The following is a 19622-nucleotide window of genomic DNA, read 5'->3' as shown; positions in this document are numbered from 1 at the left end:
CAACTCCCTTCTACATATTCTTCAAGATAAAACCTTTTCATTTTTAGTTTTCTTCTACTGAATTTTTATCTTTTTACTTTTTTTTTTTTTTTTTGGAGTGTAGATGTTTTTACTCCATTTGTGCTGTGTGTCTGGATATTACTCATCTTCGGGCTTAAAAGTGATCTGAGGCATATTTAATTTCTCTGACTTCTCTGAAGTAAATTTTGTTTTCACTAATTTTTTCAATTTTAAAAATTAAGCCAAAAGTTAACCTTGAAAAGTATTTTGAAGTAATGGCCCATCATTCATTGAGTTTTGATGGAGCTGTATCTTTGATATATGCTGTCTTACTTTCATTAATAACACTGAAAGGAGATTGCTGCCTCACTTTCACTGAAGAGAGGAAATGTTCAGTGTTACATAAATGAAACACATATGTGATTATTCTTCATGACACAGAGAGCACATGACTTGGTAGATACAGCACTCTGTAGTGATGCTTATGTTGTAGTTCTCATTTATTAATGTTTGGACCCACTTATGCTCTCATTTCAGTGAACTGCAGTTTTGCTGTTGACCTCAGGAGCAGAAAGGAAAGGCCTATTCTTATTTCACTTGTTGACTTTAGGGAAGTAATTTCCAAATCATTATTTATCAGGTTACCAATTTTAAAATATTGTCTCTTCTTGTGGTTTAAGCCCAGCCGTCAACTCAGAACCACACAGCCACTTGCTCACTCCCCCCTCACTTTCTTCTTCCCCACGATCCTGGAGGGATGGGAAGGAGAATCGAAAGAATGTAACTCCCATGGGCTGAGATAAGAACAGTCCAGTAACTAAGGTATAACATAAACCACTGCTGCTGCCACCAATAATAATAATGATAAGGGAAATAACAAGGGAAGAGAATACAACCGCTTACCACCCACCGATCGATACCCAGCCCGACCCGAGCATTGATCTAGCCCTGCCGGGTAACTGCCCCCAGTTTATATACTGGGCATGACGTGCTGTGGTATGGAATACCTCTTTGGCTAGTTTGGGTCAGGTGTCCTGTCTCTGCTTCCTCCTGGCTTCCCCTCCTCCCTGGCAGAGCATGAGACTCAGAAGGTCCTTGGTCAGAGTAAACATTACTGACCAACAACTAAAAACATCGGTGTTATCAGCATTGTTCCCAACCTGAAAGTGACAAACATAGCACTGCACTAGCTACTAAGAAGGAGAAAAATGACTGCTACTGCTGAACCCAGGACATCTCTAATGCCTCCTGTGTTATCTAGAGGGAAAAACACAGTTTGGTGGTTAAAAATCAAGCAACAGAGGAGAGGCAGTAGTGAACAGCTTATGAAATCACCTCTCAATTTTGTAACTACATAACTCTCAATTTTATGACTACATTTTAGTGCAGTTTGAAATGCAGTTGGCCTCATTAATTTAGTCTTCAGAACTAGTCTAAACTGAATTTTTATCTGGGATAAAATGACTGGGATCATACACATGGTCAAACACAGCTGATGTTCTCTCAGTCTTTAACACTTCTCAGATGCTCGTTGCTGATTTAGCAACCACCCCATGGCATTGACCATGAGTCAGTGTAGAACTCTTGAGGTATGCAATGGGTAGCACTGATTAAAAGTTCTGTGTTCTACCCAAGGTCAAACATGCAGGGTGCATCCCTTCTTGTGAGTAAGCTTAAAAAGAGATGTCTGCTGAGTGACATTTTGATTTATTATATCAATTCTTATCCCAGTTACAATTTACTTTCAGATTTTAGAAGATAATTTATATTCTTGTGGCTTATTGTTGAGCTATTATCATTTGAGTGTATTGATAATAAGGTGTACTTGTTGGATTGGGCAGTAGCTGGAAATCTTCCAGGTTTATAAGTAGTATGGTTTTCAGATGAGAGTAAGGTGGCTTTCTCACTTTTTGTAACTCTAGAGGTCATTTGAAACAATCACAATTGATTGAAGTTGTCATTCCTAAGCCAGGAGACTATTTGCCACAATGATATATTTGAATCCAACTCATCCACGTTTAAATTACTCAGAAGTATGAATTGTCCCCTCCTGGTAGCTAGGGACATATTTCAGATAAGCGTTTTCCAGAAAAGTGATGTTTGGATAATTCAAGATTGGCTGAATTTATCTAGTGAAACCCCTTACATGGGGCCTAGTACAAAAATGCTTTAGCTTGAGTTCACCTCGCCTAACTTTAAGAACATTCTGAAGGCTAATAATCAGGAGGCTACTGAACCTAAATGTCTTCTAAAGTTGGTGGAGAAGCTAGAAGTGTCAGACTGACTAAAATCACCCTCTGCTGAATACACAAGAAGCCTTGGTGGTTTGGTTGTACAGCACAGGCCTGCACTGAGTTGTATCAGCATCCATCCTTGTGACCCTCCCCCTCCATTAGGCAATGTATGCATGTGTGTCATATATACTGCGTTCAGTAAATTGACAAGTTATAAATTCATCTCAGATTTTAGTGCTATTAAATAAAGTAGCACTATTACATTTTTGGCATGCAGGGACTGTATTGTTTCTTGTATTATGATTTCTTGGAGCAGTTTATCCTGGATCTTGGAGAAGATTCTCCTGGATGGCATGCTAAGGCACATGAAAAACAGCAAGGTGCTTGGTGACAGCCAGCATGGCTTCACTAAGGGGAAATCCTGCCTGACCAATTTGATGGCCTTCTATGATGGGGCTACAGAACTGATGGACAGGGGTAGAGCAGTTGATGTCATCTACCTGGACTTGTGCAAAGCATTCGACACTGTCCCACATGACATCCTTGTCTCTAAATTGGAGAGACATCAATTTGATGGATGGACCACTCGGTGGATAAAGAACTGGCTGGATGGCCGCACACAAAGAGTTGTGGTCAATGGCTCAGTGTCCAGCTGGAGACCAGTAACGAGTGGTGTCCCTCAGGGATTGGTGTTGGGACCGGTCTTGTTCAACATCTTTGTCACTGACATGGACAGTGGGATTGAGTGCGCCCTCAGCAAGTTTGCTGATGACACCAAGCTGTGTGGTTCGGTTGATAGGCTGGAGGGAAGGAATGCCATCCAGAGGGACCTTGACACGCTTGTGAGGTGGGCTGATGCCAACCTCATGAAGTTGAACCATGCCAAGTGCAAGGTCCTACAACTGGGTCAGAGCAATCCCAGGCACAGCTACAGGTTGGGCAGAGAAGAGATTCAGAGCAGCCCTGGGGAGAAGGACTTGGAGGTGTTGGTTGATGAGAAAATGAACATGAGCCGGCAGTGTGTGCTTGCAGCCCAGAAAGCCAACTGTATCCTGGGCTGCATCAAAAGGAGCGTGACCAGCAGGTCGAAGGAGGTGATCCTGCTCCTCTACTCTGCTCTCGTGAGACCTCACTTGGAGTATTGTGTGAAGTTCTGGTGTCCTCAACATCAAAAGGACATGGAACTGTTGGAACAAGTCCAGAGGAGGGCCACGAGGATGATCAGGGAACTGGAGCACCTCCTGTATGAAGACAGGCTGAGGAAGTTGGGGCTGTTCAGCCTGGAGAAGAGAAGGCTGCGTGGAGACCTCATAGCAGCCTTCCAGTATCTGAAGGGGGCTTGTAAAGATGCTGGAGAGGGACTCTTCATTAGGGACTGTAGTGATAGGACAGGGGCTAATGGGTTAAAACTTGAACTGGGGAAGTTTAGATTGGATATAAGGAGGAAGTTCTTTACTGTGAGGATGGTGAGGCACTGGAATGGGTTGCCCAGGGAGGTTGTGAACGCTCTATCCCTGGCAGTGTTCAGGGCCAGGCTGGACAGAGCCTTGGGTGACATGGTTTAGTGTGAGGTGTCCCTGCCCATGGCAGGGGGGTTGGAACTTGATGATCTTAAGGTCCTTTCCAACCTTAACTATTCTATGATTCTATGATTCTCTTAATGGTATGAGGTGCCAGAAAGAAAACCACATTGCATTAGGATTTGAATTAGAGAGATGATTAGTGTGAAAAGGTAATTGGGATACTCTGCTTAGCTGTACAGAGCTCATGAACTGAACTTTCAAGAAACAGAAATGCTAAGATGCTTAAAAGGAAAGAAGGGTATCTTTATAAAAGAAGGAATATTCAAATTCTCTGATAGCCGGCAAGCTTGAATCATTGACCCAGCTTCTTCAGGGAATTCATTTTTCTGATACTAATTATTAGAGCTGCAAATTCTTAAATAGTAATTAATTACATCCATAAAAATAAAAGTAGTATAATTAAATAGGTTTCAATTTAGTATAGGTACTTCTAATTTGCTCTGTTATCAGTGTCAACAGATGCCAGTTCTTGCTATCCATTTGGAGCTAAAATAAGTGGAATTAATTCATCTCTAGTGACTGCTGAATTAAATGTTGCAAGGTTGATTATTACAACACATCATATCAAAAAAGGAAGTCTCACCACATATGAAAAGCAGCAATTTTAATTAGCCAACCAGAGTAACACTTGCTACTCACCAACAACTTGTCTTTCAGCACTGCTGAATACAAGAAGGATCTCAAGGTCACACCTGGGACCAACATCTTTCAGGTTGTTCTAAGCCCTTCTTTATTCAGACATAACCTTCCACGTAACATTTATGTTCCTTTGGAATAAGGAAATTGTCTGTTAGTTGGATTGTGTAGCTCTCATAAAATGACATTCATCAGTGCTGTAGTTACACCTTGAAAATAATTCCTGTAGGAGATAACAATAGGAGGTTGTTTCCCCATATTCAGAATTGCATGACATTTATTTCCTTACCTTCGCTGTGTTTGACTCCTTTGAAGTTAAATCTAAGCTTATTTTTTTTCTACCTTCAAGAGAAGAATGAACAAGGCTGTTTAAATTTCTTTTAAAAACTTGAAGATAGTCATGATATCTAAATCTGCAGCATGCACTTTTTAACTTTGTGAGTATGCTATAAAATAATGACTTGTATATCTAATTTATTCAACTTGTTACTGAGGAATGGGGGGGGGCTTGGAGGCTGTTATTAATGTGAGTTAGGTTGAAATATTTTTTTTACTAAAAACAGATGGGAAGAATCTGTTTCAAATAGTTCTTTTTTTATTCGGATTCATTTTTAGGGGAAATAATTTAGTACAGAAAACCTTGGCAGTTTCAAAATATTGCATTTCTTTTCTGAATAACATAGTAGAGGTTTTCCATGATGCATTCATTTATCTGAAAGAAGGAGAACATATTTTTTTCTCCCACTGTTTTAAACTGGACTTTTTAGAACAGAGAAAATCAAACTTTGTGTTTCCTTAGTATTTAAGTTCATAGTTCGATCAAAACTTTATTCCTTATGAGAAGCAGTGAAGAACAGCAACAGAGAAGTTTTTACCAAGTAATCAACATCATTATCGTATATATCCTACTTTTGCTGTTTCTAGTGGAAAGTAAGGGAAGGAAAGAGGGAACAAGATGATTTCTCTTACTGTAGAAGCAGACAAGTAAACGTGTAGTTGCTAGGCCAATGTGCCTGAGAGGTAAAGCATTCAATAGTCTTTAACCTTCACATGAGAAACATGCTTCCACATGGGCAGAGCAGCACTGCCGTAGGAAGCAGTCCCACAGCATGACTTTGCCTTCTGCTCAAAGCCTTCCTGCAGCATGTGGTGGCATCCCACAGTAAAAAAATCCTGTCTGGCACTGATGGGATTCCTATTGAGGGAATACAGCTCAGCATTTGCTCTGACTGGGTAGCAGTTAGCCACCAGGGATTTCAGCTGTGGATCTGCTGGAGGTGTTGCACGCAGAACTTCACAGGTATTCATTCATTTCTTTGAACTCCGTTCACTAAAATTGAGTGCAACTGTATCTGATGTTTCATAGGAGCTTTTATTTGTCACCAGATCAAGGTCTAGTCCAGCTGTCTGGTGAATGGTGCAGAGATTTCACTGTGTATATCATTTTTTGAGGTGAAACCCAAGGAATAAAACCATCAAAACAAACTATGGACTGGAAGATATAGAAAAACAAGTAACTTGTAACTCTTTTCTACCATTCAGACACCATCCAAAACTAATTCTTGATTTAGAAGATATGTGATCTGAATTGGCTCTTGCTCCCGTGTCTTGCTGGATGGATATTGTTTAGAGCTACATGTAGGCTATGAAGCCTACAGAGAGAGAATGGACTTTTGTTTGAAGATTGCCCCATTTTAAGTACAGATTATTTTTTTCATTCACACATGTTAACTAGATTCCCTATTTTAAGCATAAACTCCCCTCATTTTTCTGTATGTCATCTGCCCTAATAAGTAAATAACCCTTAAAATCCTTTTATTGGTTCATGCTACTGATTCATTAATAAAGTATTCTGTATTCTTGGCATAAACTTCCAAAACAGCTGAAATGAATCTGGTTAGGAATAGATCTGTGGATGGTTTATGTGATAAACTATTCCACAGTCCCTCTTTTAATGCTTCTCAAAGTAAGAATGTAGATTTAGAAAATCCATTTATAAATATTTCCAGAGATTCAGTAGCAATAGCTAACAACTTCACAAATCCTTTTTAAAGATGGTATTAAGTAGACATTATACATAATTCTCTCATCAAAATGCCCTAATGCATGTTGTGATTTTTCAGATAGTTGTGCATATATATTCACTTTCATGTAAAAGCCTGCTGTTTATGGTTGGTATAAAGGTTTGTGGGAGTGTAAACAACTTTGTACAATGGGAATCCAAGTCTAAATTCCAAAAGGGATAAAGATTTGTCATCATGTTTTAGTTTACATCTTTACCTGAAAGAGTGGAAATCCATGAAAAAGCAACACTGAATGTCTAAAGCATGTATAAAAATTATCTTGGACTTTTTAAAGTGTTTGTTAGCTCTAGAAGTATAATTGCCCAAACTAAAATGCCGGACTTCCTACCACCAAAACTTGCCATCCATTCTTCGTCAGACGTCTTCTAGAGCTTCACGGCTGGTACTAATTTTTGCCTTAAAAAGAACATCAAAATATCAAATCCAAACTTTTGAGGCAATTATGTGGAATCCAGAATGATTCGTGTCTGGTTTTCCTTATTTTAATCTTTTCACTTTCTGGGCACTGAAAGTAAGATTCCTTCAGGCACTTGTCTAACCCTGTATTGTCTACACTTCCAACTGCCAGAATACCCATCATTTCCCAATTTTGTATTTTCCAGGAATTATGTAGACTATATTTTAAGTGCGTATGATATCTCCATTAGCAACGGCTTTTCTGATGGTTTTTACAAGTATCTTCTGCAACATTCCATGCCTAACTTGACACGAAGTATTCACACTTCTGCTAGCTTTTATCTCTGAAGTCTATTGTGAACCTCTTAAAAGCTACTCTTGGCAAAGATAATGAAAAAAGAAAACTGTTTTATTTGCCCGTATGTTGCCAGTGAAACTCATATTAAGGTGGGCTTAATTCTGGGTCAGAGGTGTTCTTAAAAGAAAGTACTCTTCAGACTTAAGGATTTCACCAACAGCAGAAAAGTGACCCAATTCATGCTGTGATTACCAGGCAGTGAGCTATGTACCCTTGCAGAGAGAACACCCGGTATATCAGTGCCTGTCACAAGATGACAGCATGAAAGCACAATGATCAAATCCTCACATGGTGCAACAGGCAGCTCTGGGTATGTCACAGTTTATTTTAAAGAAAAGTCTTCAACTATCTGTCTCAGCTTAGAGCTCTTGTGCTGCATTTCTTCTCTGGGTGTCTTGCTGGTTCCAGTGGTCCTCTCGTAATTAACCAAATGAACAAATAAATACATAACCTTCTCACTGGAGTCCTCATGTAGAACTACTCCCAGCTCCCGATTTTACTTTGCTCCAGTATGACTTAATTTTTAAAATGCATAATTTATCTATGGGCTGTTTTTATGCACATCGTTTTGTACCTGCCTCACTGCATGAAACCAAAAGAACCAATAGAAAACCCAGGCTGTCTTTAATCAGAAACTGCTGAAATATTGAATGTATTTGAAAGGGTATATGCAACTGGAGTGTAAGTTTAGAAAAAGTGAAAATCTAAAGAACTGCAAACTGAATGCATATTCTTTCCATAATGGGCATGCTTGTCCGTTACTGTGTGTGTTGTAGATCTCAAATGGAGCCTCTGTTTTATACTGTAAAATATATTGTCCTAAGAACTTTGTGATATTACAGAATATGGGCACTACAACCTAGTACACTGTTCCTTAAGACTGCTTTTCAAAATCTTGTATTTACTTCCTCAGGAAAAAAAACAGTGTCATTAATCTCAAAGTAGAAATTTAGAATACAGGCCAGGGGGTTGTTTTTTGTTGTTTTTTTTTCCCCTAAGGGTCTCTTTTTATATGGCCCAAGTTCTCTACCTAATTTCAGTGGACACTGGATTGAGCTGTGTAGTTAATCCAGTATTTCTGCTAATATTGGTGAATACTGATAAGGCACAGGAACTGGAAAACTTCCTTTTAATTCACATGAATTAAACACCCAGAAATTAATTAGTTCTGTCATGAAGTACACCTAAGTGCTTTTTCTCTTTTGACTACAACTTGGTCAGAAAATCATGGAGATAGTAAAAACACACAGTTTCTTTCAAATAGTGTCTGATTTTTCTCTCTGTGTACAGAATAGTGCTGCAGTCTCACAACTCGGCAACTGCTGAGTTCCTAGCTTTCCCCCACAATAGAGAAATTAGCACTTTTGCTAGTAGTGCTTGAATTGATTAACTTTGAGATCTTCTTCAGGATCACATTTGCCAGCAACCTGTTTATCAATGCAGTTAGAAACTAATCCCCTGGAAATATTGTCAGGAATCTGGAGTCATTCTTTTGCTTCTGCAATTGTTCTTTTATCAGGATGCACCAATTGCTAGTGTTGTACACTTAGAAAGAGGTAAAAACTTTTCCCCTTCATGACCCTTGGTAAGAAGGGGCTTATACCATTGTGTTTTATGTTGTCATTATGAGAATTATCATAAACACTTGAAGCTTCCTGCTTTGTAGTACATCTAAAATCACTTTACTTGAAAATTATGTTTATTATTCTCTTCAGCTGGGAATTCAGTAGATCAAGACGAATGTGGTGTTTCTCAGCTTAATGCAGTCAGTAATTTGACAAGATAGGTATAATTTGCCATATATTTCGTTTCCTTGCAGTAATAGTGTCCCAGAGTAATTTGGCAAACAAACAAAAGAGCTAATTAAACATTGCTGCATTTTTCTAAGGCAGAGTGTGTACAAGGTCATACCAAGGGCTCAGCTGAAGTTTATTAAAGATTAGCAGTCTGTTTCTGCAGGAGGGATCCCTCCAGCTATTGTAATGTACGACAGCCTGGCATACAGCTTTCCACAACAAGCTGTTGTACAGAGCAGAACTGCAGAACAAATTTTCAGTCGAATATCTAATGAAAGGGCTTATATATCGAAGTTTTTTATTCTCCTTATGTTTTGTTATATTCAGAACAAATAGAACAATAAGACCCTAAATGCTTCCATACATTTGGAAAACGGATCTAGGAGTAGATCATTATGCAAAAAAGGCTGCGTTATTACCGTGCCTTTCATTTGCACTGTAAATCCTTGTGGGAAAGACACACCTTTGCTTTTGTATTTACCTCCTATAATAGGAACCAATCTGTGAATCCAAATGCAAATCAGCTAAATAGCTGTGAAGGAGTTTGGATAGGGAGGAGGTGTGCAATGTTTGCCCTTAACTTGCCAATAAAAGATGTAATGATGTAATAAATATTTATAATATGCTGATAAGCTCGGAGAATTGAAACCTGTGCACAGAGTTTGTGAGCAAATGCTGAACCATGCAGGGACTAAGGCCTTTACTTCTCTCCTGACCATCATATAGACTGTATAGGAACACTATTTATTCAATATTATCATTAGTAGTAATGCTACTGTACAAAGACTGTAAAATACAGTTTATTGGCTATGCAAAGATGAAGCGTTCTTGAAAATTTGTCTATGATACTGAGCACAGAACACCTTTCCTGTCATAATTCTGGGATTTTTAGCTAACATTCATATTCCTGTGTTGACACATAAATAATTTGCCTATTTTTCTATCATGTGTAACTAGATGGAAAGAGTTTCAATAAAGAAATACTTCAATAAAAGAAAGAATCAGCACTTTTCCTGCTTTTTAAAGCAGCAGAGCTGAACAGAGTCTGTGAATACTCAGTGTTTCTAAATAGAAACATTTTCAAAGTCAAACTGAGCACCTTGTTCCCAAGTAAGTAGTAATACGTTATAATTATGCACTTGAAGGATGAGATTTAAAAAGAGTCTTTAAATTCCCAGTTGTTCTCCTATCTGTTTATACCCTCAGGTGTCTTATACTCAGTTAAAAGAAAAATGCTCTTTCAAAGGCTATTTATGTAAACAGCTCCTAATTCCTCTCCAGAACCATGACACCATCAGACAACAGAACATTGATCAAGGAAAGCCTGAAGTATGGTGAATAACCATGTTTCCCCTGTAGAACACAAGAAACAAGCTGCAAGGCAAAGGGTCTTTTAAAAAAAAGGTCTACCACATAACTTAAATATCTCTAAACTGTACAATGCAAGCAGTGCTCATGAAATCCAAGGCCAGTATCAGCCCAGATTTTGTAGACCAAGTTCCTGTAATTTCTAAGGTACCTACACATTGTGTGACAGACTTGCTTGTATAGACTGGCCATGGTTACTTGCAAGCTGCTGCTTTTGTGTCTTCTGTTCAACAGCAACAATAGATTGCATTTGTCATAAATATTTATAGTGCAAATATCCCTTGCTGGTTTTGATCCTGCATGATCTGAAAGTATCATGTTCTTTCATTATGGAGTTCAAAGATTATTTTTTCATACGTTACCATAGTAACAAAATGATAACTGGGTTCCTATTTTCACTTTACATTAACAAAAGGCTAAATACTATAAGCAGTAGCAAGTGTTCGTATTAAGCCTCTATGCTGTGTAACAAGAGGTGTGTTTCTGAAAAAATATGAGGCTAAGAATTAATCCTTTGTTTTAAGTCTTGAGTCACCATAGCTGTACTATGCGAATATAGTTAAAGACAAAATCTATTAAGAACAGTAACTCTGCATTAGTTTAAAAGCAAGGAAAAAATGCCTATGGTCTGTAAGTTTCCTGTTTATAGACCTCAGTGTTCAGACCTTGATGGGTGTTAAAGATGCCCCAGTAACTGCCTCCAAGTCTGTAAACCTGCACATTGCTAACACTGTGGTGCTGACAGAAAGGTATAAAGGACAGCAGAAGTATTAATAGAAGCAAGTCAGTTCCTCCAGGGTGAAGGAGTAAAAGAGGCAACAACTATTGATTTTTCCATTAGCTGGGGAATTACTTTAACCATTTGCAAGATCTCAGGTCCTCCAGGCTGAGGAAATGAGAACAGATGCAGGAGGGAAATGGGACTCGGTAAGATTTTATCAAGAGCAATAAAGTTCTGGTAGGGATGGAAACTGCTGTACCTGAGGTAAGAGTCACGCTGAACACATGCAACTCCAGTGATCATGGTTTGCTCTTTTCTCTGTTTTTTGAAGGAAGTGAGTAGTTAACGTCTTATAGGAGTATAACCCTCAGTATACAATACAAGCTCTTGAGCAGAGTCCCTAAGGATTATAAAAAAAAGAGGGTGGAATCTTACATTTACCACCTGAGTAATAGTATTGTCTCCTGGCATTGTGGGACAGACAGCAAGTACAAGTAGAACTGGCAAGGAATATTCTAGAAAACCTGCTTTTCCTTAAAAATATTCATTTATGTAGTTTATGCATTTTAATTCAGCTTTCAGGAGAAAGGATTTCTCATCTCCATGCTGGAATACGTAGTGAAAGATAGGTGCAAGAGAAATGGAGAAAAGAAAACATACTGTAGAATTACCAGTAGCTATTTAGTCACTTGGGCAAAATAGTGGGAAACTGAGATTCAGGGAGACTGACTTAAGAAGCTGCCGCATACAGTAGCACACTGGCAATTCTAAAGTGGCATTCTGAGTCTTTTGGCTTTGACACAAAAATCCAGTAGTTTTATCCTGAAGCAAAATAGGAGCTATGTGAAACCTTGGAATGTTATCGAACAAGAGAATGGTAACATCTGCAGCTCTAAATACAGGGCATCTCATGGCTACCTTACACATGGGGATAGGTGATGAGCAATTCAACTGGAGAAGAGACAGAAGGCTAAACTGTGTATTAAGGATACAGAATCCTTATGGTCTATAACTGGACCATGCATTTCACTTTATATGGGGGAAGCAAATTAGACTGAATATTCAATTCACAGTGCAGGGCATATGCAAATATTATCATATATGTACCATATCCAAAATAACTTGAGTAAGTCACATAAGGGCAGAAAGCCCAGGTCTTTAGCTTCCAATTTGAGAGACTCAGAATCTAAAATTTAGTCCATTACACTTTTCTAGACAAGTTGACCAAAGACTGTGACCAAAGTAGAGAAACACAGGGATAACTGAGTCTTTTGTTGGACCTCTTCTGAGACTTTGCAGTCATCCCTGCTGAATACAATTGCTGAATGTGCTAAAAACAAACTGCAGTGCATTAAAACTTAATCTCATAGAATCGTTGAAAATACAGAATGAGAGGGAGCTCAGCAGATCCAACTTTCCACTCAAAGCAGGGCTTACCTCCACATTTCATATCACTTGGGTTTTTTTTTTTGTGTTTTTTTTGTTTGTTTTGTTGTTGTTGTTGTTGTTGTTCTTTGTGGTTTTTTTTTTTCTTCTGAATGTTAAACTTCTGGGAATCTAGTTTGGCAACATAAAAAATTATTGAAGAAATACTAAGCTAGAGGTACTTGTCTAATATGCCAGCATCTTCCCTTTTCCATGTCCAGGAATAACATATAGCCTTGATTCGCCAAAGTGTTTTATGAGGAAAATACAGTTCCTGCCAATGAATTTAGGAGTGAAAAATTCCTCAGGAGAGAGCATGCAGATCAAACATCTGATGCATGTGCTGTTAACAGAGCTCCCAGGACCTCAGGGGCTTGCCAGAATCCCTGTGCTTCTGCACAGTTTTCACAAAGGTCTGGAGATCTCTGAGGATGCTGCTGCATCCCCAGGGCTCAGATATTCCATGGGAGGTAAATTCAACATATTTATGAACAATCCAAGTGTCTGAGTGCTTTAACCATACCATTCCTGGTATGGTTAAATACCATATACCTTACCATAACACAATAGTAATAATCCTAGCAAACACATTTCTGCAAATATGAAATTCCCAGAAATAAACAGCCTAATAAGATGAATTTTAGTTTTAAATGTTGACATGAAAAGGGAATTAGAATCATACAAATTAGGGAAAGCATCTTACAGATTTATCAAAACATATTCCTGATGTTAGCAACTGAAATAGCTTCTCAGGATCATTCAGTCTAAGGGGACAGAAAGTTGTTTATGACAAGCAGTCCAGAAAGCCTAAGGCACCATTATGTCTTTATCTCTCCACTGACAACAAGGAGTTTGACCAACTCTGAAGGCCATCCAGTGCTTTGGCAAAGCTGGCCAGTAGGAATCACTGAGAGCATGGGAGTCCTGTCATTGTCACTTAGAGAACGTTGCACTTCTAATGTGCTCTTTTCATTTCACAGAAGTCACCATTAGATGTAGCTATGGAGTGGGATTCTGTGTGAGGTTGATAACTGCATTTTGGGCAATGCAAAGTATAATTTTGTGCATTGGGGACAATGCAAAGAGTATTTTGTCCTTTCACATCCACTTTCTTCACATGAATATTTGAGGCATCCCATGGAGACCTATGTATGGCCAACTGAACTGAGCTCTTAGCAGGCAGGCAGCTGAATCGCTCTCTGGCTTCCACCATTGATGAGATCTCCATTGACTCTAATCGTTTATATACATGGCAGAAACGTAGACAATTGTGCTTCATTTTCTTAATCTCACACAAAATTATTCAAGAGGCTTAAATGCAGATGTCTGAAAAATAGACATCAAAAAGTAGATGAAATAAATTTTGTGTCAGCTGACCTGAAGAGATGTCTGAATCACTACTACATAATGTGAGAGTCACAATACAGTGTTTTAGGTGGTGGATTAATAATTGAGGAAGAGACAGTGTCTTTTGCACAACATAATAATGCTAAACTTTTGTCCTGGAAGTGGAAGGTCTGGTTTATAACTACTTCCCAGTGTCAACAATCTTGAAACCAAACCCTGCAAATGTGATGTGGTCACTACAATATTGATAAAGAATTGATTTATTCAGATGTTTCAAACACTCATGAGAGTGAGGAGGACATTAAAATCTCCCTTTTTCAAATGGAGTTTTGAGACTTATTTAGTGATTTCAGTCAAAGTAGGGATAGCCTGACCACAATAAACCAGACCATTCAGAAATTAGGTCAAATTCACATGCTTCTCTGCTAACAGCTCAACTTTTGCTAACTAAGCCGAGTCACTTCTCAGCATACATGAAATATTGTCTGTTGGCATTTATGGAGTTTGTCATCCAGAGGTGACAATAGAGGCAGTAACTAAACGTAAGCACCTTTGCAGCTTGACAGCATCGTAACCAGGTGATTTGAATTGCTCAGTCCCTTAAGCCTCACCATTTATCAAGTCCACTTGTGGCACTGAAACGATCAATGTGAATATAACCGTTATAGGTTTACTTACAGATTTATTATTTTGTGTACTAAATAAATTTTTAAAAGATCATGAAGTAGATTAATTGTAGACAAGATTTGTTTGAGGCAATGAAAAATACACAGCAAAGATTTGTGTTACCTCTGAATGCCTGGTGTCTTTCTAGTAACATAAAAAGAATACTAGTATCATACATTTTCATTAGTGAGAAAAATAATATGGATCCAAAAAACATCTAGAGTGATCTTAAACATGAATCTTATATACCTCTATCAGCTTCAACAAATATACCTATATGCTTTTGAAAGACATCCTCACATGGACAATGTGCTATATATAATATGCTTTAGAAATGGTTTACTTCATAAATTTTCCAAAACTTTTAAAAAACATCCTTCTACATTTAGTTCATGTGCTTGACAGTGTTGTGTCTTTTGTCTTATTAATAGGCACCACAAGGCCACATAAGGAGGGGGAAGTCCCTGGTGTGGACTATATTTTCATCACTGTTGAAGATTTTATGGAATTGGAGAAAAGTGGTGCTCTCTTAGAAAGTGGAACATATGAAGGTAAGCACACTTTTACTGCTAAATCTGTCTCATGTTCCCATGATTTTTTTTCTAATATAATGGAATTGCACTTGGACATCCCATTGCAAATGTGTCACTGCTACTGTTACCAGAAGTTTTTGAAGAACCATATGGCAAATACGAAAATATTTTCTTATGTAAAAGCTAAGTGCAGACGGGTTCATTGTAATTTTAGTATATGACACTGGTTAAGAGAAACAGGGTCATACATTGCACTTATGGGAAATAAACATTAGTTCTTTCCACCAAATACTTGAGATTTCCACAGATTTTCAGCAAACAACTGCTTTTCTAACAAAGGACAAATAAACTCTACAACAGAAATCACTTGTAAGGCTGACACTTCCCCTCTGCATGTGTGATCCTGTGAACACCAATCTATATAAGAGGTTGAAACCTCACTATTTAAGTAAAACAGGAAGGATTTGCTATGTCGTGTCTTATGGGCTTTGTAAAGTTACTGAAAAGAACTCATTAATTTGCATTATGACAGAGGGATAGGAACTGTCCTAATGACTGTATTAGAAAATGTCTGTATAAGGGGCAAAGAGCCAGCAGCTTATTGCAGAACGGTGCTTCCCAGGAGAATGGATGATTCATCTGATTTTAAGCCTTTTCCAAAACACAGCTATTCTGGAAGTGAAACTACTGCAAGTGGAAGGGCAGTTACATATCAGGGCATATTAATAAAACCAGAATAATGCTATGCTATTTTAAACCAGATGCTTCTTAGTAATACACTAGTATTGAAAATAACTGATTAATGGATGTCTTTTTACTGTAAACTTCAAAATGACAAGAAACCCCCTTTATATGAAAAATATGACCCATATGTATGAGAATACCTGGGTGAGTAGAACCATTTACAGGAAGCAGCCCCATATTTTTGCCTTGTAGCAAAAGAAGCAATAAAGACCTTTTTGTTCTGACTTTGTCCTGTCAAGGAAAGCATCTGAAGATAAATAAGAAGCTATTCACCCCAAAGAAAATCATTAGCTGTGTTATAAATAGCAGGAAAGAAGGTAATTCTTTCTCACCTAATCAGCATGCAGTACCCATTGGAAAGTAAATAAATTTTCATTAAGAATTATATCAATATAGAACTTGCAACCAAGATTTCCATTAAAGAAGGTCAAATAAAGGAAAATACGTGATCATTTGATTTTTTACTTTTTCCCCACTGACACCTAACAGTAGAATTTACCTGAACATTAATACAAGAACAATACCACAATTTTACCTTTATCAGAGATTCATTAAATAAGCCTTTCTTGAAGTATCTTTTTGTTACCTTAGGTGTTTGAAACTAACCTTAAAGGAGCTTAAGTGTAGCACAAGTCTGTCATTGCTTGACCATGTATTAGTTTGTAGCAAGTTTGTAGAGATTGAACTGCTAGGTTAAATTAATTCACAGTTCTCTTCTGTCCCTCGAGGGATACTGAGAGATGTCTTTTAATACCAGCTACCAGAGCTGAGTGGACAGCAAGGTGAAATATTGCCTGGGAAGTCTGCATAACTCCTTAAATCAGTTTGAGGACCTAGCTGAGGGGAGGTCCGAAGTCGTGACTATGTGACGTGTGTCACATCATTCGCTGATCACAGGTGACAAGTTCACTGAGGGCAAGAAGTCAGAAACTAAAAGCAAAATAAAATAAACTCAAAAGACCAATTTCTGCTTAAATCCTGTCTTTGATTCGCACGTATTCCAATCACTAGATGTGCATTCTGACAGACGAGAGATAACACATTATCTGTCTGTGTATTAGGGTAAATGATAGGTATCACGTTAGAAAAATTATTTAGTTTAGAGATGCTGTTTCTCCTGTTCCCATAGAGAAACTTTTGGACATGACATACAAGTTACAGTTCCCATTTCCTGATTAATTCCTCATGACTGTAGTACCTTCCTCAGGGAAGGATTTTGCTAATCATTCCATCACAGTTTTTCCTCAGCACATTAAGTCTGCAGTGATTAAGTTTACTGGTGACAATTACACCAATTTTCAGTTCCCCCCACTAAGATGATTTTTGAATCTTTTCATAGATCAAGTAACTTATGAATGTTCTGGGAGATGATTTTTCTTTCCTCATCAACACTGATTACCAGTCAATTTACCTTCTAGTGTATGAATTCCAAAGAGAATCAGAAACACCTAGGTAAACCAGAAAAGTAAGTCAAATGGAGCACTGAGCCTTTGTATTGTGCACTATAGCACTCAGTATTGTTGGAAGAGGGGGTATTTTCTCATAGTAATAAGAAAACTGGTGAAAACAATCAGAAATATCTTTGTTCTTGTGCAAGCAAATAATAGTAGGTATTCCAACCTGGACAGGGTATAATCTTAAAGTGAAACTAGTATGTGTTCTTAGAAAAGTATTGTTCTATGGTTCTTCTTCTTTTTCTTTCTTTTTTTTTTTTCTTCTCTTTTTTTGAAGCATACATTGGATTTTGAGTTTTAAAATAGGCTTTTTAAACTATAAAAGCTTCAGAATTAAAAATAGGGTGCTCTGTGACCTCCTTACTACTTGGGCTTTGAATAGGTCTTTGTCTACCACTTTTGTGACAACTATGAATGACTGTAGTACTCCAGAGTGCTGTAGAAAAGCAACAGTATGTTCATGATGAAAACTCTACAAGTCTTTTTTTTTTACCAGTTTTACAAATGTGAAAATATTTTGTGTCAGTAGGACCAAATCCATTGCTATGTTGGCCTTTTTATGCCTTTTTGAGCAACTGCTGGAAAGACCAAGCCATCATTAGAGATATGAATTATTTTAAATGTACATAGTGGTGCATAAACAGTTGCAGCACATTTTGCAGCTTACCTATAGTAAAGTTTCATGGCAATCTAGGTGATACCATTCAATGTATAATGAGAGAAAGACAAATACACGGCTGATTTCCACTCACTCAGATTAACAGTCCAAATCAAATCAACTTCAGTGAGATTATCACGGAGTTCTGAATTTGTGATAAAATTTCAATTAATTCCACCAACACGCTACTATTGGGGCAGGAGGTGTTTGCCTGAAGAGCAACAAACTCACTTATTTGGATTTCTTTGTATAATATTGCAGGCAAATCCTAAAGGTTTCACTTTGTTTCTTTTTAGCAGAATTCCAAGTCACTGTACTGATTAAAGGAATTCTGATTTGACACAGGATGATAACTTCATTGGAGATAAAACTTGTTTCTAACACAGATACTGGGGTAGCATAAAATAAGCATAGTTCTGTACCAGAGGAGGAAGTGTTCCTGTGCAGAGTGAAAGCCGCATGCCTGTTATGCAGGCTCATGTAGCACAGGAGGACATGCCCCAGTAAAGTAATGCACATTCCTTTTCCAGTTTCATAGATGGTCTTTGAATTGGCACAATATGTACAAATCTATGAAATGCAGAGTAACAAAGCTGTAATGAACAGACAAGCTGTGTGTCTATGTGTGTGCTGGTTTTTACGACTTGTCCAATAGGAGGGTTGGCTCAGTATATTGTCATCTCACAAACTTGTCAAAACTTGTACAGAGTTTTCATAGTTCGCTGACTTCAAAGAGTGCTCCTAATAATAATAATAATAATAATATCTTAATAAGGATCTCTTTATTAGATCAGAAAGACTTCTTAGTCAGTGCAGCCTATCAGTCCACTGAAAATCCACCTGAAATGTAAATTGGTGCCAGTGCACAGAAACAGAATTGTAACAGCTTCAGTATTTTTTTTTCCAAACCCCAGATATAGTAAGGCACATGATTCAAGGTTATGCTAAGACATCATTATAAGGCATTAATAATGTAAGAGTGTAAGAATAATGTCTGCTATGGGCAGAACATATGTTCTGCCTATGAAAGTAACATATGCAGTGGCAGTGCCAGAAATAACAAGAATTGTTCAGTGCATAAATACTGTAAGAAAAAGAAACGTGTTTGTTGATAATCAATAAAGACATAAATGCATTTCAAATACACAAAAGCAAGACGGATTTTAGCAGTGTGGGATTCTATAAGAGATGCAGACATAAAAAGTTTTTCATAACTATTAAAGATGTGGTAAATTTATGAAAATAAGTTAATTCAACCAGTACTTGTGTGAATCGTGTTCTCACTCGAACTCTCTTTTTTCCTATCAGTTTTTGTTTGCCTCAGAAGAGCTCCATAAGAGTTGTTTTATGAGACATCTATTTACTGTTAATCCAAGAGTAGTCCTTAATTTATTCCATTAAAAACAATTGCAGTTATTGTGCCATTAATTCAGTCCAAAAATCACTTTTAATAATTTCTTTAATTGTTGTAATTACCTCAAATTCATTCATGGGTTAAAATTCAAAGTTCACTGAAGCTATTTAACCACTTCTGTGATCATCGACTTCCCTTGGCTCCACTGAGGTCTGTGGTAAAATTCCAGATTGCTTAAATGGAGACGGAATTTCACCCATATATT

General features: G+C 37.7%; 1 protein-coding gene across 15 annotated transcripts in view; it reads left to right on the top strand.

Moving 5' to 3' along the window:
• The window catches only part of MAGI2 (membrane associated guanylate kinase, WW and PDZ domain containing 2), a 739872-nt gene that overhangs the window by 424422 nt on the left and 295828 nt on the right, over window positions 1-19622 (top strand). For all 15 annotated transcript variants that reach the window (XM_057422529.1, XM_057422525.1, XM_057422520.1 and 12 more), the window contains one exon: window positions 15046-15165. In XM_057422529.1, coding sequence (XP_057278512.1) covers window positions 15046-15165 — 120 coding nt within the window. The remainder of the gene's footprint in view (window positions 1-15045; window positions 15166-19622) is intronic.

This window comes from Pezoporus wallicus, unplaced genomic scaffold (genome assembly GCF_028554395.1).
Source record: "Pezoporus wallicus isolate ANWC-B61680 ecotype Strahan unplaced genomic scaffold, APGP_CSIRO_Pwel_v1 contig_3058, whole genome shotgun sequence".
Classification (NCBI taxonomy): Eukaryota; Metazoa; Chordata; class Aves; order Psittaciformes; family Psittacidae; genus Pezoporus; species Pezoporus wallicus.
The sequence above is the reverse complement of the archived record's forward strand: the minus strand, read 5'-3'. Positions and strand labels throughout refer to the sequence as shown.